General features: G+C 38.6%; 1 protein-coding gene across 2 annotated transcripts; it reads right to left on the reverse strand.

Annotated features, from left to right (window-relative positions):
* Window positions 1-5552: 5552 nt before the first annotated feature.
* LOC124720512 lies at window positions 5553-21903 on the reverse strand. 2 transcript variants are annotated; one of them, XM_047245871.1, is made up of 4 exons: window positions 21589-21903; window positions 14962-15024; window positions 7798-7871; window positions 5553-5906 (listed from the first exon to the last, which is right to left on the reverse strand). In XM_047245871.1, the coding sequence occupies exons 1-4, from the start codon at window positions 21655-21657 to the stop codon at window positions 5879-5881; spliced, it is 234 nt and encodes a 77-aa protein (XP_047101827.1). In that variant the 5' UTR covers window positions 21658-21903; the 3' UTR covers window positions 5553-5878. The 2 variants fall into 2 exon arrangements, with proteins under 2 accessions (XP_047101827.1, XP_047101826.1); XM_047245870.1 differs by lacking the exon at window positions 7798-7871.
* Window positions 21904-23212: the final 1309 nt, after the last annotated feature.

Raw genomic sequence — 23212 nt, forward strand, 5'->3', positions numbered from 1 at the left:
GAAGATTAGATGGGTAGCTCACGTAACTAATGAGGAGGTGTTGAATACGATTGGGGAGAAAAGGAGTCTGTGGCACAACTTGACCAGAAGAAGGGATAAGGTTGGTAGAGCATGTTCTGAGGCATTAAGGGATCACCAATTTAGTACTGGAGGGCAGCGTGGAGGGTAAAAATCGTAAAGGGAGACCAAGAGATGAATACACTAAGCAGATTCAGAAGGATGTAGGCTGCAGTAGGTACTGGGAGATGAAGCTTGCACAGGATAGAGTAGCATGGAAAGCTGCATCAAACCAGTCTCACGACTGAAGACCACAACAACAACATATCAATATCACTCTTGTTCAAGGCATTGCGATATAAAATCAGTTGAGAGAAATGGTTTGTGCATAATCTGCCTACATCATCAACACCTTTTGTTGATAGTGCTCCCAAATGTGCAATTGTTGATGAGAAACTTATGCTAAAATAAAAAGAGGAAGTTATTGGCTTCAGCATCCGGAAGTGGAAGTAAGTGAAAAATTTGTAAAGATAGAGCGCACAAATCGAATACCTCTCAATAAACCAGTTGGCCACATACAAAAACTTACAGGTTGACAAAAACATACAGGCATAAAATAATTAGGCTGATAGCTTCTCACTGGCACTTCAACACAACAGAATTGATATGGGCCTAAATTGAAGATTATGTTGCAAAACATTGATGAAACAAGTAAAAAAGGTACACTGTCCAGTTGGGGAACACTGTAATGAAGCTGTTAAGAAAATTACCACAGAATGTGTGGTGTATTTACCTGCAGAGCAGATTGTATTTTCATTACTAAGAAGGCTTTTATTGGCAACTACAATCAAATGAAGTGCAACTCAGGAATTCAGCACTTTGACACTAACAAAATCTTAATTTTTTGACTCATCATTGTTGTAATTAGAAGGTAGTGAATGATGTTATCACTACTCTTCTTACTTTCGAACTGTTAAATTTCCTTACCTCTACCAAAATGGGTAACTTTCTTGTTACATGGATTTGTAGTGTTTGATCAGAAAATGTAATGTCATGTTAATCGTAAATCCTGTGCTGTGTTTCTCTCAACAAAACAGATGACTGATACCTTATGACATGACCAGAGCATCACACATAATGTTTAATTTAAATTAATCTTATGTTAGACATCTGACAGTTTGGAGCTGTTGAAAGTAAGACATATTCTAAGTATTTTGTTAACACAATTTGGTCATTTAAATTCAGTAACAAAGTTTCCCTATGAGTCAAATTTTCAGGAACATTAGATAATGGATTTTCGAAAACATTCTGCATATAAAACTAAAAATTTATTGCCACAAACAAATCTAAATTGAGAATGTAGTGCAACTCCTCCAGAACCCACTTCCACCTTTGTACACTAATTAGTATGCAAATTAGAGTGTGATCAATGAAATGTCAGATCATACGAACAGTCAAGGAAGAGTGAGGCAACTGCATTTTGCATCTCCATGTGTTCCTGCTCTAGTGTCAATACCAAAGTACTTTTGAGGACAGTATAGGTTACAAGCCTCAGTTTTAATTTTGCTGTAGATTGTGATTTTACACACAACCATCTTCATAATTTCAATGTTATTGATCTACTAATGTTCTAGTGCTTTGAATTCAGCTGTAGCTTGTACTCATGTGTCAACAGTCCTCAACCTGTTTCCTCAGGTAATGCTCTACAGACCAACTTCCATGCATGCTATGGACAACCATTTTAGCTCTGGAATTTACTATGACAGTGCCAAGCACAGATTTTCCCATTCAATGTATCACTGTTAATTTATCAAGTATTATGTTGAACACACTTGAACAATGATGAAGATGTTTTTCAACACCCTCACAGTGCTGTGCAATCATTGTCTGAGTACTGTGATCTTTTCTCTCATAATAAATGTGAGATTACAATCCATAACCCTGCCTATTAATATCCAATTCTTTGTACACCTACATCTACACCAGACTAGTCACCCAATTGTGCATGGAAGAGGGTACAACTGGTACCACTACATCCATTACTTCACTCTTTCCTAATCCATATCAAGGTGGTGTTTGGGGAGAACAATTGCCAGGAAGCATCTATATTAGCTCTAATGCCTCCTATTTTGTTGCCACACTCATTTTGCAAGATATATATTGGAATAAATAGTACATTGTCCAAATCTTGCTGTGTACTGAATTACACTATATCCTCCTCAAAAAAGCACTTCTTGATCTGCTAGTTTAGAGTTGCAAGTGCGAGATGAGGTTCCACTATTGACTATGTAACTAACATAAAATTTAACTACACTCTATAAAAGTTCATATTTGATATGTGTAATAGTAGCATTTTTCCCCAAGTGAGATGGAAACACATCTGACTAGTTCACTACCTGATGTCTTAATACTTATCCTATCATCTTGTCCCTTCTTTTAGTCAGCATTTTCTGTACATGTCTTTCCTTAACAGTTCTACTGGGAACTCCATATTCCTTGTAAGTTCACTTAATTTTCAGTGGCATTCTCTAATCCCACATCTGATATGTTTCAGTTCTCTTCTTTTCATTTTCCAATCACACCTACCCAGTAAAAATTCCAATATTCAACACAACTGATCTTAGTCCACAGAGCTGGATACCGTTACAAAGAATAGATTTCTACTAAGTGTTACAAATTTTTGTACACAGCATTAAATTTGACTGTTTGCTTTCCCGGCAAAGACTGTTGAAGGTTTCTTGGGTCTCCAGCCGGGTGGTAGCATTGATATCTTGCGACGTTTTTGACAAAGAAGGAGATGAATGACATCAGAGCCATGATCAATCTGGCTGGTAAAGAACTGGATGCTGCCACCATCGCAGTCCTCAAGAAAGAACTGAATTTTGCCCCTATCCCCAGAACAAACCCGAAACAAGACATTATAGTGGCGTGGAAGAAGCAGTAAGAACTTCCAAAGGAGGAAGCAGAGGACGTCAGGTGGGAACTTCCAGAACAATCGACAGATCTCAGTTGCCTACAAATAATGTATCTGCAGAAGAACGAGCAGCTCTCTGATCCCTTAGAGATGACCGTGATATAACGATCCTACCAGCAGATAAAGGGAACGCTACAGTGCTATTAAGGACTGCTGAGTACCAGTAGAAAATAAACCTGCTGCCACAGCACGAGGCCTATAAGAGGCTGAAGAAGTATCCAACCCCGACGATGAGTAGAAAGATGATAGCTCTGCTGAAGAAATCTGGCTTACCTGAGCCAATGAAGAAGTGGCTGTACCCTAGAGTGCCAGCAATACCACACCTCTATGGACTCCCTACGATCCATAAGGAAGGGGTACCTCTCAACCGATTGCAGACTCCAACTCTCACAGTTAAGGACTTGTGAAATGCCTAGCAACACTGCTCCAACCCCTTATGGGACACTGCAGCCACCATGTCAGAAACTCAGCCAAATTCGTAAAAATACTCAAGGACATGCTACTACAAATCGAGGACCGACTCATGAGCTTCAACATGACGCCGCTTTTCACGAAAGTGTCCTTCAAGACTCCTTGACACTTTTAGCCCAGCACTTTGAACCACAAAGTCAGCCTCTTCGAACAAGCACTAACAACCTACTTTCAGCACCACAGGGAATTCACTGAACAGATTGACAATGTAGCCATGGGCTTCCCACTGGCTCCTGTGAATTCAAACCTCTATATCGAACATTTCGAGGAGGTGGCCCTTCAAAGTGCCAGACAGAAACAAAAGCACTACTTCTGCTATGTCGATGACACTTTTGTTATATGCGGACATGGCAAACAGGTGCTACATGAGTTTCAGGAACACCTCAACAGCATCCATTCGAACACCAAATTTATAATGGAAATGGAGGAAAATGGATGCCTCCCCTTCCTTAATATTTTAATTAAGAGGAAGGCAGATGGTCACTCGGCCATGCAGTACATAAGAAGAAGACACACACTTCATGCAACAAGCTGCCACCATCCAGCACAAAGACGAACAGTACTTAAATGGCTCTGAGCACTATGGGACTTAACTGCTGTGGTCATCAGTCCCCTAGAACTTAGAACTACTTAAACCTAACTAACCTAAGGACATCACACACATCCATGCCCGAGGCAGGATTCAAACCTGCGACTGTAGCGGTCATGTGGTTCCATACTGCAGCGCCTAGAACACTCGGCTACTCCAGCCAGCCAAACAGTACTTACCACGCTGGTACACAGGGTGCATGCCATCTGCAACTAAGACAGCCATCCATCCGAGCTGCAACACCTGAGGTAAGTCTTCCTCGAAAATTACTACAGTGAAACGCAGATCAACAGGGCACTTAAAAGGAAGCAGTGAGAACCCCAGATTATGATGGAGTAGAAGGAGACAAACGACTCACTTTCCTTCTATACACGGTTCCGCTCTCAGCCAAAATTGCACTATTTCTGGGCAAATATAATATCAAAACTGTTCTCCAACCACCACCAAAGACAGGGAGCTCCTAGGTACTGCCAAAGACCCGCTGATCCTTAACACACCACGAGTATAGAGCATACCATGCAAATGCGTAAAACAATACATTGGGCAAACATAGCACTGTACATCTAAACACTGAAGAACGTATCAGATGTGTGCGACTAGGCCACACAGAAAAATCAGCCAAAGCAAAATACAGCATAAATGAAAAACTCACCTTCAACTTCGAAAACACAAAGGTACAGTGCCGAGCATCTGGCTTCTGGGAAATCATTATCAAAGAATCCATAGAAATAAGGATTTACAACAATCTGGTCAACAGAGATGAGGGATCTCAACTTGGAGCAGCATGGAACTCTGCAATAGCGGCAGTCCATCGGGAGCTTACCCATCAACGTCCTCCGCCAGGGACGTAGACAGGATGCTTACACCGAGAACCAAACAAAGCTGCCAAGGGCGACTCATCACCATCACCATGTGCACGCCACTGGTCCACCGCGGCTACCCAAGGTCTAGTGGAGGGGGGTGACCGCACATATAAATAACCCGCTCTCCACCAATCTCGACACTTCGCCAGGAGATGGGTAGTATGACAATTCCTGAAACGTTGCGAGATATCAACACTACCATAAAGCTTAAGACCTGAGAACCTTCATCAGCATTAAAATTAGTACACTATGGTGATAGTTAATTAAATGAATACGGAATTTCACACACTACCACTGTAACGTGCTAAATTTAATGCTGTTTACAAGAATTCTTGCTATCACAATGTTTTCTCTTTGCAAGCAGTTTGGGATAAGCAATGTTCCATTACACTGTAAATTTATGTCATGCATACTGGATAAACCCATTGTCTTTACACAGAGCAAACATAATTCCAGTAATGCAGTATGTTTTTCATCAAATACTTCAGTGTAGTGTGACAAATACCATACTTATCTGATAACATACTGCTTACAGTTGATTGCTTTACCTCTTACATCTTTTCTATTATAGAACTCTGACAGAGACAAATAAATTGACAGCTGCTGCAAAGATGTCTTATTAGGTACGTTTGTTCCATGAACAAATTTGAGACATTTATTATTTACATGTACAATAAAATTACCATGTGTTACAGTTAATAAACTTATGTTTCCTACAAGTTTCATTCAAATACCATTACACACAACAGAACAATATACCTACAGTCAATTGAAATACTATAAAAATTCTGGAGAAGTGCTAATATCCTCGGTTTTAATGTTTCATCATTTATGATCACTGGAATTTACTGCACCCAATGCATTTCATGATATTCATACAGTACTTCATGCACAATGCATGACCGAAGTGAAAACTTACATCATGCTCAATGCCATCTAAATCCAGTTTCAGTTCTACGTCTTGCTTTATACGAGGACTAGGCATTACAATCCTTGGTGGATCTTGAAGAAACTGAAGAAAGAAAGAATGGCACATTCAAAGCTTCTGTTCTTGTGCTTGTGTTACACATCAAGTGGGGCTAAAAAGCTATTTGTCACATGTATTCACTTACTGGCATTAGGCAACAAGAAAATGTGTCACATTAAATTAGATTTACTTTCATTCCAATTGATTCATACTGAGGAGGTCCTACAGGATGTAGGAAATGTCAGAAAAACATGACGAACATTTGAAATCAAAGTTCTGTTTACTTTGGAGGTAGACACATCAGATATCAACCAAACAGAAATTATTTCATCCTTGCCAAGCAGCTACTATTAGTACTACTCTCTCTCTCTCTCTCTCTCTCTCTCTCTCTCTCTCTCTCTCTCTCTCTCTCTCTCTCTCCCCACCCCCACCCCCTGTATGAATGTGCCAAGGTGAAGCCTCCAATAAGAACATTTTTTGATTTTATGATGATCTCAGCTCCCTATTTTCTGACCTATGTTATTCAGTGGAAGATGATAGGGTACCTCTGCAAAGCCAATGAGGGCACTATGGTCAAGAAGAAACTAAGCAACTAGCAGGTTATATGCAGAATGCATTTTTTTAGGTCAGAAAACCACCTGTAAACACAATAAGCAGGTAAATGCAGCTCTAAGTGTGGGTCACCAAATTTTGGTACTGAGGAAAATACATGTCTAATGTCACAAAAACTAATGCAAACCTGAAGTAAAAGTAAAGCTTTCAACTACCTGGAGTTAGTTATTGACACCTTAGTGCTCTGTTAGACATTGTCTTACTGGATGTGGTACACCACTGGCTTCCTCCAACTTTTGAACTCACTGACACAGTAAAAAGTTACATGAGGACCTAGAGCTTCACACTGGAATGGAAACTGTCATTTTCCACATAGACAATTTCCATGTGAAAAAATGACAGATGATGCCTGGGATGGAACCCAGAACACTTGAATTTGTAGTCTCACACCCATTCAATAATCAATCCTCTTACTCTTAGAAAAGTGTATATGCATTCAAGACAAGATCCAGAGTTTCATTAACTAACAGTGGAATTGTACACAACACTGGAAGGAAAAATTGAAATAATTAGCTACAAAATCAGATATTCCATGCCGAGGACCCACTAGAAAGATGCACCACAGAACACAGGCAGTAATACATTATCATGAAAAATCAGTATTGGACAATGAGATAAATCTGCATTTATCTCATTGCATGTTACTGGAATTTGGAATCTGCCTGCAGGTAAGTATCAAATGTGAGGAAAAAATAATTTTGAAGTGTCAAATGTGATGTGGAAAAAGTAACTATTTGAGTTCCAACATCCACCCACCATAGTACATTAATGCTTAAGAAATAGTCTGGTAAATATTGTATTCAAATCAAAATCCTCTATCATACTGCAGTGACAGGATATATATACTTGTTAGCTACGTAATTGAAGATGCATGAATTCAAACAGTGAAAAAGATTTGGAGGAAAATTACATCAGAAAAGTACAACATGACATGAGGTTGACCAAATATAGATAACATGAGCCATGCTGTCCATCCATTTCATTGAAGAGATTTAGAGAATCCATGGAAAATGTAGATCTAAATTTTGAGAGGACAATCTGAACTCTCATCTCAAAACCATGTCCTGTGACATTAGCACAGCTGTGAAAACAAAAATTCCTGTGAAAATCTATGAAACATGTTTTCCCAAAATTAGCCTGTGTAACTGTTTAGAAAAACCACACAACAGGAAAATATTTATTCTGTTAGTAATAGACATGCCCAAAATAATAAATTCTCTAAATACGGAGATTGGAACATGAGCACTGGACTACTGAAGCATCACAGATTGCTACTGTTAAAAACAAACTCTGGAAGACAGGAACATACTTTTGCCTAACAAACCTGATAAAGTGATCAGACATGACATAACAGCCAATACACCCAGCATGGGGAATGTTGTGGAATACAGTGAGGACCTGCAAATGTTAACAACATTACATAGTTACATGACAGCAGATATCTGAACAGCAAATTCAAATGAAGCTAAATCCCCTGAATCCCCATGGCCAACCAAAAGTTGAACATACGAGAACCACCAAGACAGCTTATATAAGAAGCCTTCCATTAATTTATAAGCAACATCATACCTTGCAAAACATGAAACAAAAAACGAAAACCCCAGAACTTCTGAACAAAAATGTTAGAAAAGGGATCAAAGACATCTCTACAGTTGATAGTTGACAATGATGCAGATGGTAGTAAAACAGAAGACAGTAACAGAAAAGACATAATTACAATGCTTTGCCTTAGAAAGTTTCTCCACTAAAGAACATAAAAATGCATTTCACATTTCTTACTACAGCACAGATACTAAAATGACATACATAATTGACTAAAGTGGGGACAGGAGGGAGAAGGAAAAACCAAACTTTTTCTACACAATTGACCACTAGACCTGAAGGGGCAGCCATCAGATGAAATTAAACAAGTGGATGTTGCAGGATCACCTCTGGCAATGGAACTGTTATTTTATGGAACAGTGGTGTTTCATGGGAATAGAAAAATGCACAGGTAATTTCAGGTTGTAAGAAGAGGCACAGCAAACATGTTTGGAGCTAAAGACCTAAACAGCAGATAATTTTGTTCTCCTATATGATTTTGGAAAGAAAACAGTTCCTCTGCATGAATGAAAATGAATCCTACAGTCATTGATCAAGTAAAATTGACTGCTCTATTCACTAACTGTTCTGCTGAAAGCAATCAGCCAATACAATTTTGAATACCGGGTGATTTAAGCTAATCAGAAACATTCACATAGTGATCTAGTGACTGTCTAATATTAGAGATTTGTCTAACAACAGATGTAAAAATTTATTTTGACTGCACTGATAAGTTAAACCTGGATTTCTTGCATTTTATGGGCTGCCCCCTTAACCATTATGGACACATCCCTGCGACAATAAGAACTTGACTGAAAAGGGTATCTTGCAGATCATCCCCTTCAATTTCCTTCAGATTTGTAGTATTTGGAGTTTAGTGCTGGAACATCAATTTCCTAAACCAGCACTAGGCAGCAACCAAACTAAAAAAAATTGTCTTTGAAGATCAGAAGACTTCTGAGTGCTGCCTACTACAAAACATTTCCTATTTATTAACACAATTGCTGGTAATTGGAAGAATAGCATAAAAGTGCCTTAATGAAAAAGTTGCTGGTTCAAATCTCCTAGTAGGAACTACTACTTTTTAAAAACCTCCATGTCTACTAACAAACTGCAAATTTAACATGTACTGAATTGTAATGGTTTGGTAAAAATTACATATTTTTTCATCATTTGACATATTAAAACAAAAATTTTGATACATTCATGTGAGATTTATTTATTTTCAATTTTATGCTCTCCATTTTTATACCAAAATGTAATTTTTTAACAATACTCGCATTTTTATGTAACTTAACTAAAAATAACTATTAGAAAAGTATGACTCAGCATGAATTAAAATTACCATATGTTTTACATATGGAATTTAAGTAAAACTGAAAGAAATGGTAGCACTTAGTGAGATCTGAACCACCAATTTTATGATTATTATAATATTATCCTATGCACTCAGCTACAGACAACTATACAATACATTTTTTACACTTGCCAGCACTCACAAATCACCGAAGTGCCAAATGCATTTCTTGTTTCTACTTTTATGGAGAATGGTATCTTACTGCTTTACCAAATAATTGACTGGCCACTGACCTTCAAATCCTGAACCTAAGACAAAAATCTATGAGGACACACAAGTGAAATCCCCTTGGTGGAGGCATGCTTGGTTAGGCTAATTGTGTAAGTAACTGATCCTGAAACTAGGAGTTACAGCCTCAAATCTGAGACCTAGCAACAGTTTTCATCTGTTGGTTTGTATGTCTATCAATGCAGTCTCACAGAATTGTTATTTATCTTCATATAGATAATGAAGTAATTCTACACATATACATGCTAGAACTATTGCTCCTGCTCAAAGACAGCACTTTAAACAATAGTTCACAGTCCCCACCCCAAATGAACCATGGACACTGCTAAGGCAGGGTTGCTTGCATGTTAACAACACTGAAAACAGTGTTAGGTGCAAACACAAATAAGTATTATCTGAGGAGATATCAAACTTAGACATGGATCCTCAAGAGGGGCAAAATACTTTTCAGTAGTTGCAGGAGCAATGGTCTCGATTATCAACTGACCTGGTCTTGTAGCATTAACCAACTTCCTGTGCCAATAATGCAAATGGCTGAAAGCAAAGCGAACTGTAGCTCTCTGTTTTTCTTCTCAAGAGCATACAGCTCTACTGCAAGAAATTATCTTAGGCAAAATATTCAGGAGGTAAAATAGTCCCCCATTCAGATCTCCAGACAGAGTCCACTCAGGAGGATATTATCAGGAAAAGCAGGCCAGGCAGTCTATATGTCTGAGTGTGGAGTATTACTTATCTTAGTAGGATAAGCATATATCACTAGGGGTAAGATAGATATTGCCTACAGGAAAATTAAAGAGATCTTTAGAGAAAAGAGGAGCACTTGGATGAATATCAAGAGCTCAGATGGAAAACCAGTTCTAAGCGAAAAAGAGAAAGCAGAAAGGTGGAAGAATTATATAGAGTGTCTATAGAAGGGTGATATACTGGAGGGCAATATCATGGAAATAGAACAGGATGTAGATGAAGATGAAATGGGAGAAATGACACTGCATGATAAATTTGACAAAGCAGTGAGAGACCCGAGTCGAAACAAGGCCCTGAAAGTATACAACATTCCATTACAACTACTGATAGCCTTCGAAAGGCCAGCCCTGACAGACCTCTACCATGTGGTGAGTAGGATGTGGGAGATAGGTGAAATACCCTCAGACTTCAAGAACGATATAATAACTACAATCACAAATAAAGAAGGTGTTGACAGACATGAAAATAACCAAACTATTAGTTAGGTAAGTCATGGGTGCAAAATACTAACATGAATACATTACAGATGAATGGAAAAACTGGTATAAGCTGACCTTGGGAAAAATCAGTTTGGATTCCATAGAAATGTTTGAAAACGTGAGGCAATACTGACCCTACAACTTGTCTTACAACACAGATTAAGGAAAGGCAAACCTATATTTCTAGCATTTGCAGACTTGAAGAAACCTTTTGACAATTTTAACTTGATTACTCTCTCTCAAATACTGAATGTTGTAGGGATCAAACACAGGGAATGAAAGGCTATTAACAATTTGTACAGTAACCAGATGGCAGTTATAAAGAGTCGAGGGGCATGAAAGGGAAAGAGCAGGTGGGAAGGGTGTGATACAGGGTTGTAGCCTATCCCTGATGGTATTGAATCTGTATACTGAGCAAGCAGTGAGGAAAACAAAAGAAAAATTCAGAGCAGAAATTAAAATCCATGGAGAAGAAATAAGAACTTTGAGGTTTGCCGACAACATTTTAATTATGTCAGAGACAGTAAAGTGCCTGGAAGAACAGTTGAACAGAAGGAACTGTGTCTTGAAAGGAGAATATAAGATGAACATCAACGAAACCAAAATGAGGATAATAGAATGTAGTCGAATTAAATCAGTGATTCCGAGGGATTTATATTAGGAAATGAGAGACAAAGTAGTATATGAGTTTTCCTATTTGGGGAGCAAAATAACTGATGATGGTCAATGTACACAGGATATAAAATGTAGGGTGGCAATGGCAAGTAAAGCTTTTCTCGAGAAGACAAATTTGTTAACATCGAGTATAGATTTAAGTGTTGGGAAGTCTTTTCTGTAAGTATTTGTTTGGAGTGTAGTCTTGTATGGAAGTGGACAAAATGGATGACAAACAGTTTAAACAAAAAGAGAATAGAAGCAAACATCAAACAATGGAAAATCCAGGATGGAATGTAACAATACCAGAGAAGGAAAGTTGCTACTCATGATACAGCAGTGATGCTGAGTCACGATAGGCACAATAAAAAGATTCACACAATTAAGGCTTTCGACCATTAAGGCCTTTGTCAGCAGTAGACACTCACTCGTACACAGTCTCAGAGAGCTGAGAGCACAGCTTGGCAGTGTGGTCCCAGCTCCCTGCGCGCGCGCGCATTTGTGTGTGTGTGTGTGTGTGTGTGTGTGTGTGTGTGTGTGTGTGTGTGTAAGAGAACAGAAGCTTTTGAAATGTGGTGCTACGGAAGAATGGTGAAGATTAGATAGGTAGATCATGTAACTAATGAGGAGGTACTGAATGGAATCAGGGAGATGAGGAATTTGTGGCGCAACTTGACTAGAAGAAAGTATCTGTTGGTAGGACATGTTCTGCGGCATCAATGGATCCCCCATTTAGTATAGGAGGGCTGTGTGGAGGGTAAAAAAGAGAGAGACCAACAGATGAATACACTATGCAGATTCAGAAAGATGTAGAGTGCAGTACGTACTTTGAGATGAAGAAGCTTGCAGAGGATAGGGTAGTATGGAGAGCTGCACGAAACCAGTCTCTGAACTGATGATGACGAAGACAACAACAACAGCCTAGGAAGGTTGGAGACTTTAAAAAGGAAAAATTGATAGGTTGTATTCAATTGTAGTAAGAGCTGAAGTGCAGTGGCAGAAAGGACAAGACTTCCGGTCAGGTCAGTACAGGATTATCTACAAAAAATCAAACAGGAGTCATGCAGGGAGAGCCTTAGTAATTAGCAAGAAAATAGAAACACGAGTAAGCTATTATCAACAGCAATGTAAATGAATTATCATAGCTGAAATAGGCATGAAGGAAATACAACAGTGGTAGAAATTTGTATGGCAACCAGACCAGCAGAAGAATGGAATGGGAAAAAGTTTGATGAGTAATTATTCAACAGCTAAGGAAGAAGAAAGCCAATTCTAGAAGGTAATGAAATTCAATAGTAGGAACAAGATGCACAATAGTTAAGAGAACATCCAATGGCATAAATGACTGAAAGACGGATGCTGCCTGGTAGAATTTTGCACACTGCATGAATTAGTCACTGCAAACACTTGTTTCAAGTATCATGAAAGAAGCTTGTGTATGTGGAATAACATGGAGAAATCAAAAGGTTTCAAGCAAATTATGTAATGTCAAAAACGAAGGTTTCAAAACAGGATTGTAAACTACAAAACATTTCCAGTGATAGATGTGGACTCTGGCTAGAGTTGTTTTTATTAACTGCAGAGTAATGTTGTTGAAATGGTAAAAGTAGAATTTAAGTACATGGGATTTGGGTAAGTTGAATGAACCAAAAATCATTGATAGTTTGAAAATGAGCATTAGGCAACAAGTGATAAATAGAGGGTAATTATACACTGGGTGATGAATAGGCAGCTTTGAGATGAAACAGTGAAGGCAGGAGGAAACGTAGGTAAAAAGTAAGGCCTAGTATGAATACCTTAACAACTCATGAGATGCTGAATTTAACTGATGAGAAGAGAAAATACAAACATGTGGCTATTTAAGCAGACAAAAGGGAATACAGACATTACTGGAATGATGTTAACAGAACATGCAATATGGCTAAACAAGAATGGTTGTAAGGCAAAGGGGAACAAACTTGCTCCAGAGTGGGGAAAGGAAGTAGTTGTAGACAAGACTGGAGATATTATGATATGGCCAGAATTTGATACAACACTGAAAGAGCAAAGTCTTAACAAGGCAATTGCAGTTGATGACATTCCCTCAGAATTATTGGGATACTTGGGAAAGCCATCCATGACAAAATTATTCCACTTTTGTGCAAGATACGAGATAGCTGACAAAGTTATACATCAACCAGAATGTAATCATTCAAATTCGAAGAAAGGCAGGTGCTAACAGGTGTGAATACTATCGGACCAGACCATCAGATTAATATATCATGCTTGCAAGAATGGAAAAGCTTTTAGAGGGTTAACCCTAAATAAGATCACTTTGGGTACCAGGAACACGTAACACAAGGCAATACTGATACTATGGCTTACCTTAGACGAGTTAAAGAAAGAAAATTGTGTTTACAGATTTTGCAGATTTACTGAAATGCTTTTGAGAATGTGGAGTTGACTGCACTCTGGAATTTGGACAGCAGCAGAATAAATAGACAGGGAGCCCAAGTTTGTTTGCAACTTCCACAGAAACCAGACTCCAGTTGTAAGAGCTGAAAGACATGAAAGGGAAGCATTGCGTAGGAAATGAGACAGGCTTGTAGCCTACATCTGATATGCACTCTGTACAAGGAAGACATGAAGGAAATCTGGAAAGTAAAGGAAACTGTGTGTTTACCAATGACAATGTAATTCCATCAACAAAACCAGCATCTTGAAATTGTCTATGAAGGGATATGTGGGAGGTAAGTTGGAAGAGTAAAATTGTATAGTATTGCTAGAAGAGATTGTACGACAAACATCAATAAAAGCAATAGAATCTAGCTGAAATAGATCAGTCAATGTTGAGTTTCAATTAGAAAATGACACACTAAAAGTAGCAGACAACTTTTGCTATTTGGGCACCAAAGTAACTGACAATGGCTGAAGTAAGAAAGAAATAAAGTGAAGACTAGGAATATCAAGGAACATGTGCCTAATAAAGAGGACTGTTCACATCTAATGTAAATATTTTCAGAAGATATTTGCAGTGCAGCCCTGTATGGAAGTCAAACATAAATGATAGGCAATTCAGACAAGATGAGAATGGAAGCATCTGAAATGTGCTACAGAAGAATGCTGAAGATTTGATGGGTGGACGAAACAAATGAGGGAGGAACATAGGGACCAATTTCACTAACACAAGGGACCTGTTAATAGCACAAATTCTGAGGCATCTAGGGATAGTCAATTTGGTAATGGAGGGATATGTGAGGGTAAAAAGTGTAAAGCGAGACTGGCATGAAGACAAGAAGAAAGTTCGAATGGATGTAGTAGGTGACAGTCATCAGAGATGATGAGGTTTGTAGAGGGTAGACTAACGTGGACAAGTGCATCAAGTCAATCTATATTATATTCACCAAAACTGAGGCATAACATAACACTGCTTAATTTCATACAGTCACACAAATTCTAGACTTACCTGTTGGTTCACTTGCTCATCCAATTCTTCTTTTACTTTCATGGTGGATGTGTGTAACTGAACCTGTGGTGAATAGTAAAAAAATATCTGCAAGGAGTTCTTTTAACAAGACAATTTTAGATATATTACAAAAAAGTATCAAATATTATACATCTATGACACTTCTAAAGAATAAATGACTCATTCTTTTCAGAGAGTGGCCTTCTCAGTGACAGTAAGGTGCATTTCAATGGTAATGATTGAAAAGTTATATGAATGATCAATGACAACATATTTGAAAATTTATTAGCATCTTGCACTTCATTTTCCTATGCTGCTATTTTCAATCATATTTTCTACTTCCATAATCTTTATTTACTTATCATTAACTATTTTATACGAAATGCGCATCATATAAAAAAACAGTAGTGTAATGAAATCCGTGGGTACAACTAGAATCTTTAATATTAAAATCAACAATACCCATATAGTACAACTAATTGCAACATGAATTTCCTATCAGCCAATCTCACAGTTTTATTTTGAAATATTAAAATGATGTGGATGAAGCAGGGAGGGAATAATAAGTAAGATTTTTGAGGCCATTCACTTACTGAGAGTTTCCTGTTCTTGCTAGCCTATGACTTGGGATGTGGATTTTTGCATTACTTACAGTATCTTGTTTGTAAACTGCTTTCTGGGAACACATTCTTTAACACTCTCCCTGATGCCAACAGCAGAGTCAGAGATATCAAAAACTATTAGTATTCTAAGCCTGGTAAACAAAATACAGACAGCACCATATGTTCCACCTAGCATATCACACGGACCTTTTTTTATGTTACTGATATCAGGGGAATTAACACATATCTGAACCAAACACTCCTCTCAGTTTACACACAAGGTAGAACAATCTTGAGGACTTTTCTTGCAGATTTGGTTGGTGTGTTTTTTCCAGTTCACTTTCCCATTAACATGAAATTTGGCATGTATACTTTCTATACTGACTTGCAGACAAATACAATGAAACAGTATTAAAAAATTGAGGTTCTGGACAAAGCCCTTCTGAAATAGAGAACACATTCACAGGACCACAACAAACACATACATGGCCACTGTCTCCAGCAACTGGGAATGACCATCTGCTTTTGGTATGAGAGGGATAGCAGTGTAAAAGTGGGAGGAGGGGTGGGGGAAAGATAATGTGTTCTCTGTGTAGCATGCAAGGATGTGGCAGAGAGAGTATGAGTTGCTAAGGGATATGTGTAGAGGACATGGACTAGCATACGCTGAGTCTAGAGGGGTTACAGGAAATAATATGTTTTGTTAGAAGATAGAATCCAGTTGGAGCCAGCTGTGAAGCAGTCACTGAAGTGAACCACATCATGCTGGGGGTACTTTCAGCAAGTGGGTGGTCCAGCTTTCTTGGCCATACTTTGGCAGTGGTCACTCCTGCAGACAGAGCGATTTAGTTATGCCTATGTAGGATACAGCACAGTGGCTGCAGGCGGGTAGTTGCCAATCATAAGGTTCCTTTGACAAGTAGCGCTGCCTTTGTGTTGGAGATGTCTGACAGGGCTGAAGGAAACATGCATGTCCTGCATGTAGCTCTGTTTCAGGGATATGAGACATGAGGCAAGAGGTTGGAAGCAGGACTGGAGTAGCGATGGGCAAGAATATTTCATCAGTCCAATTGGAGACAAAACACAACTGTGGGAAGGGTGGAGAGATTATTCCTCATTTCAAGGCATGAGAGGTAGAGTAAATCTCGGCAGAAAATTTGATTCAGTACTTCAGTCATGGGTAGTACTGACTTGCAAGGGGAGTGCTACTCTAGGAGTATGTGGGAGATGGGGGTCGACCAAAGCTTCCGACTCCACCTGTCGGCTTTGACCCGTGACTTAAGGCTATTGTGGTGTGTGATATCATGGCAGTGTGGAATTTAGTTTATGAGAGCGGCGCATTTGTAGGTGTTTTGATGCGATCGGTGGTGCTCTCTGGTGGTGTGTTTATGGGTAGCGTGTTACGTGGCGTATGATGTTCATTTGCATGGTAGCATTGCACGTGTGTGGTATTGGTAGTGACTGTGCTTTCAGCGGAATATTTATCAGGGAGTTAACAATTTTGGTTTTGTCATGTCAATATTACTTTTTTTTATTGGTGTGTGTGAATTTTGGTAAACTTCTTTTTTTATGCCTTTGGTAGGGATGGATATGACTGGCAGGGTCAACAGTTTTCGGTTGTCGGCGATGATGGGGGACAGAGCGTTGTCTCTAATAAAATTTCTTCAACTATTCAGATTTTTGGATGAAGTGTAAGTGTTCAGTGTGTTGTGAAGAAACGCGGCTTACTAAACTTCTGGCATCTCTGATCAGGGACGGCTGTATGTGGAGGCGTCTTAAGGATAAGAGGTGAAGGGAAATGTTCGATTCCAATTCGTGGGATCGGGAGCTGCTGTTGAGCTATGTAGATCAAGTGAAGTGTCCGTTTCCACTGTATATTGTGTTTAGTGGAATTTGAGTAGTTTTGTGCCGTCTTTTTTTTTTGTCGTTTTGTGTGGTTTAGTATGGTGGTGTGTGTCTAAATTCGTTTGTATTTACTTTGTCCCCACCCAAAAACCCCCAATTTCCCACACTTGTCCCGTTAGTTTTTGTGGAACGTGTGTGTTGGTTTTTAATTGTATTTTCGTGTTAGTGGTCATGTTTATGTAATGACATCATAGGCGCCATATTGGAGTCTTAGTGTATGGTCGTTTCCGCCATATTTGTGACGGCATGGGTCAAAGCAGATGGGTGGAATCAGACGCTTCTGTATTTGTGACTGACAAGGCAAGGCATGGGATTCCGTTTCTGGGAGAAGGCTGTAAAGGAAATTTTAGGCTGTGCACGCCTCAGTGTGACCCTTAGTATTTCCTTCAAACCACATTGTTTCCCAATATTCTTAGCTGGTGGAGTCTCCTTAAATTTCCCTTCCCCGTAACACACTGCATCAGAAAAAAGTCTACCTTGCACACCTACAAATTCTTTCATCACCACCACTACCAGAACCACTAGTGGCAGCAACTCCAGTAGGAAAAATACTGCCAGTATTAACTTTTAGTTCATAGTATTATTCACTGACACTGTTACTTCAGACACTCAAATCATTGTAATACTATTTTCCATATTAAAACTTAGTTTCAGAAAAATATGCTATAAAAAGGGAAACCATGGCCCAATTTAATAGAGGGTCTGATGGACTTAATCATATCAGGTTCAATAAACAAACCAATAAGATCACAAAATGTCAACGAATCTTGATCTGGTGAACGGTTTGTGATTCTGGGTGGTTAGTAAGGAATCCTCAGGGTGGGCTATGAATAAATTTGCAGAACATGGTGACATACAGTTGGCCTTTGATGTACTGTAGATTTGTTTGTAGGCCATCCCTTCAATAGAGAAGTAATTGTCTGTGAGAATGTAGTTGAACATGACGACCAGGAATGGGCTGTAGGTTAGGAGACAGTCAGACACTGGGGAAGGTACTGTTCAGTGACAAAGTCATGTGTGTTGGGGGATGTGATCGTAGAGGGTGATAGCACTTTCCTAAATTGTGCAAAATGGAAACTCTTCCTACAACATATCACTCATCCCCATAACCCCCCATAGCATCAATGTTCACTAGTCTGTATGCTCCGCCCCACCTATTCCCTACCCTGCTCTCATTCTAGCACTGAGCAGTGCACACACCTACCCCACAACTCCCCCCACCCCCCATACAGCCTGCCAACACTGCACCTGGAAGCCCTATTCTGTCACCCTATGTCCTTGACCAATCCCACAGGCAGCACAGCATCACCTCCACCCCTACCCTGCTATCCCTCACTTCCCACCCCACAGCACCTCTTTACACCACCAGTCACGCCAACAGATTTCTGCTTGCATTAGATGTATTCATGCTCTAGTGTTCTGTACTTTATATGAATGACTTTGTCCAAAAGCTTAAATATTTAGCAGTCAATTGATTCTACCTACCTGCAACCAAAGGCCCCCTCAATGTGTTGAGTACAAATGTACCCTTTGTATACCATTATTCTATCCTGACATTTTCTGTGTTTGATTTTACTTTCTCTATTGTTTGGAAAATGTAACTGAGGCACCTGAGTTGTCGGCAACTGAGTTTTGCTTTTCACCGTTGGACCAGTTCAGATACAACCTCACATGAAAAGCTGGAACAGCAACTGCTCAATCACACAGCTTTGAGCTAATGGGAAAACAGATACATTTACAATACAGATGTAACACATGATATGAAAGTACATTGTAGTCGTCACTTCTGTAGTTGTTCCAAAAAGAAGTGATAAGACGACGAACACCAAAGGCATGTGTGCTAAATCTACGATGACCTACCTTTAGCAACTGCTTACATTTTGAGATCAATGCTAGACCTACAGTACCACTAGAAGAATTAACATCCTGAATATGAGCAAGACACTACACACACCATAGAAAGAAAGGTAAGTGAGACATTGAAAGTAAAAAGGTTTTCTTCCTTCGGGGAAGGTCCTACTTGACCCAGACTTTGGCAGTTGACACTAACAAAAACCTGTAAAGGCTACTTTCATAACGTGACATTGTCTAGCATGGGTATACATTTGTGTTTTCACTGCTTCTAGATAAACTTTCAAGATGAATGATTCAGAGCAAAGACATCTTTACAGGGTCACAAGTGTTTTGATCTAGCTACAAAAACACAAATTAATTACAGCACTTTGATGAAGAAAGAAATGAACAATATATTTTCAAAACAAGTTCAATGAGGAGAGAATTATCCGTAGAATGTTGATGGCCACACACTGGCAACTTCAAATCCTGCTGTTCTCAGAAATACTGAATCAAGAAGTGGGCTCTAACAGTAGCTTTAGCATGTTTAAATTTGCCAGAAGCTGACAGTGACATTCTGCTATAATTACTTATTTTAAGAGCACCAAATCCGTAGGCATATGTTGTGTGTTACAGAAGTGTCATATTTGAGCCCACACAGTTTAACTCTGTGATTATACTAACATTTAAGTAATTTATGAGTTACCAAATATTTAGAGTGGTAACGTGAAAATCTACTGGTTAAAGAGCATTGCAAACATTCCATAGTTAAAACTGTAACACTCCTTGGGTCGACAGAAGCGTCCGATCCCACGCGTCGGCTTTGACCCGTGACATAAGGGTGTTGTGTGTGACGTCATGACACCGTGGAGTTTGGTTTAAGTGTGGCTGTTTCCAGTTCTGTTTTATTTTATTTACTTTTCTGATCTGTTCGTTCTATCTCTTGAGATTTTTTAAAATTTAAAAACACTTAATACTTATTTTAATTATCTGTTTCCTCCAATTTCAGTTTTAGTTTATTATATTTATCTTTCTGATCTGTTCGTTCTATTTCGTGAGATTTTTTTAAAAAAAAGACAAAAAGCACTAATCAGCTACTGAAGCATCTTTATCTTCTATGGGTTGCAGGGATTACGACCCCTGGGGACGTGGGGGGGTATTCATGCATGACTGTCTTCACTTACACGTTGTAGCTACGCAAGGCGTCTAAATTTGTTTGTATTTAGTTTGCCCCCACCCAAAACACCCCATTTCCCGCACTTGTCCCGTTAGTGTCATTAGGCTTCTTGTGGAAAGTGTGTGTGTTTTTGTTTCCGCCATATTTGTGACATAATGGGTCAAAGCAGACGGGCGGGATCGGACGCTTCCGTATTTCCCACTCCTTTACTCTTAGTATCAGCATTACCACCATTTCCTTTTTAGGGTTGTAAATTACACTACCAACTGCTCATTCATTTAATAGTATTTAAGCTCCTCAAAGGATTTCAACAACAGCTATTTGTCACCTACCACTTCCCTATACTTAATAGATTCTAAATACCTACCCCCAAATCAAAAACTGATCAAGAACAGTAATATTGCTAACAAGAACATTGAGTGCATAAAACCAATTAGATGAGCAATAGCAAAAATAATATATATATATATATATATATATATATATATATATATATAGACACACACACCCCTCTTGTCTGTGAAAGCAACTATGGTCAACCTAAAAACTGACCACAAATAGAGCATCTGATCAATTCATCCAGCAAGCCGTACAACTGATCTACAGTAGCAGCTGAATCACCTGCACTCTAGCACGTAAAGTCCTACTCATATATTACTTTATCATATCCATTAATAATACCACTTTCTAAGAAAGGAACAAATCTAGACATTAACAACACACCAAACTAAATCTCAAAGTAGAAAATTAATTAGTAACAAGTGATTGCAAACACCACAGTAGTTCAAGAACATGTGACAATTTCCTAGTAGACAACAAACCTGTAATCATTAACTACTGGCATGCCAACATCACACTAACAATAAGCTACAGAAATTTTAAAACAAATTAAATATTGGAGAGCAGCATTATATACTACAAGATATCAATCCATTGCAAATATGTTGCACAGCCAAGAGTCACAACTTCATTTGGTCAAGAATCAAAACCAACAGCCAGTACCAAATATTTCATCTGACAAACAACAGGGAAGGTAATCTACTTGTTTACACACCACATTGCACAGAGAAATTAATGAAACAATGGTAAAAAATACAAGAAGCTATTTACCAAGGAGCCTGGTTCAGCATATACTTCATTCTTCTCTTTTTTCAGCCAACTAGTTCCCTTGGAGTCCATGAGTGCTCTCCTAATCCACGGAAAAACAAGAAAGCAAAAGTGATATTGTTTAAATTGTTACTATTCAACATAGTGCACATGCAGCATTTTCTGGCTGCAGCAAACGAGTCAATGCATATTAAAAATTTAAAACTGGCTGAGGAACAAAGAACCTGATAAAAAGAACTGATTTACAACTTGCTGATTATAAGGACTCTGAAGCCTCACTGTCATTAATGGAAAACATAACTCAATTTGACAGAAAACAAAAACCACACACAATGGAAAAAAATGGCTTACAGTTACTTCTGTTACTTGGTAGCATTTGCTTGTGGTATACAATCCCATTCTGAATATGGTAGCTGACATATCTTGCTTTTTCCACGTAAATTTCTAAGTGTCATGTGGAGCAACTAAGATAAAGTGAATTTACCAGACAAATCTATATACTGTAGACAATTTTACGTATGAAGAATAAAAGATTAAAATGTGTCTCGAGGTATATCTAAGCCTGTCAATGTATCATGCAAATTCCTTAATATATAGAATAATGTAAGAGGTTTATAATTATGTTCTTAGCAACGTATGCAAGGGCAGAAAAGAATTATTTCTCAATCATACTGGCTGCACTTTCAATCAATCTATAAACCCATATTTGTTCATAGTATTCAGAAAAGCAGAACATGAAAATCCACCCATACAGACAGAACTTTCTTTTTTTCAGTCAGTTTCGTATGTATTTTTAACAACTGTTTCCTTATACAGTCATCTATATTCAACGTTATCAACTCAGTATAGAGCAATGCTGCAATCTTTACCCAGTCACTAAAAAACACACACTGCTGCCTGCACGTTGCATGGAAAAATAAATGATTCTTGACTGTCAAGATTTAACACCGATTACATTCCTCTAACAAGACTTAGTGAAATTACTTTCTCATAAGCGTACCCATGACAATGTTCTGTGGTTTTGTGATGCTTTTGTCGATGGCAATTACACATACCCATTACGCCTTACAGAGTCAATTACATTTCCCATATCCTTCCATAGACAAACGTGCACATTACTACAAACAGCAGTTAACACTATTTACTAAACTATGGAGCACATAGGCACATTGATAATCCATGGAAAACGCAACACAATTAATTCCCTCTACAGCATTCTCTTTCATACCAACATAACCAATCCCTGATACTCTGTATTAACGTGTTCTAGCGAATCTGACGTATCGGCAGTACAACTGTTTGCGCTACAACCCGGGCGAATACAGATCAGATTACAGTGAACTCTTACCGTCCCTATTCCTTCCTTCACAAATATTGTTACCGAACTTCGCATGCACAAGTAAATATAACAATATGAATGCAGCGGACTTGGGAACTTCGTGAGGCCCTTTTTTCGTCAATCACCGAGTATTTCACATTGACCTGCACTTTCTCCAACCACCACATAGACACTTTGCCGGTAATTACAGACAACATATCAAAATTTCTGGTGGTTCTTTAGCTAAATCACGGGAAACATTTAGCAATTTCATCGGACAGAACGAAAACTGCAAGCATATTACATACC

The sequence above is a fragment of the Schistocerca piceifrons genome, chromosome 11 (assembly GCF_021461385.2).
Source record: "Schistocerca piceifrons isolate TAMUIC-IGC-003096 chromosome 11, iqSchPice1.1, whole genome shotgun sequence".
NCBI classification, from domain to species: domain Eukaryota; kingdom Metazoa; phylum Arthropoda; class Insecta; order Orthoptera; family Acrididae; genus Schistocerca; species Schistocerca piceifrons.

Excerpts from the sequence above, each read along its gene's own strand:
- LOC124720512 (XM_047245870.1), bottom strand. The coding sequence starts at position 21,657 with ATGGACTCCAAGGGAACTAGTTGGCTGAAAAAAGAGAAGAATGAAGTA. Across the intron at positions 15,025-21,588 it reads ATGCTGAACCAGGCTCCTTG|GTTCAGTTACACACATCCAC; the intron begins GTAAATAGCTTC and ends TATTCACCACAG. Across the intron at positions 5,907-14,961 it reads ATGAGCAAGTGAACCAACAG|TTTCTTCAAGATCCACCAAG; the intron begins GTAAGTCTAGAA and ends TTCTTTCTTCAG.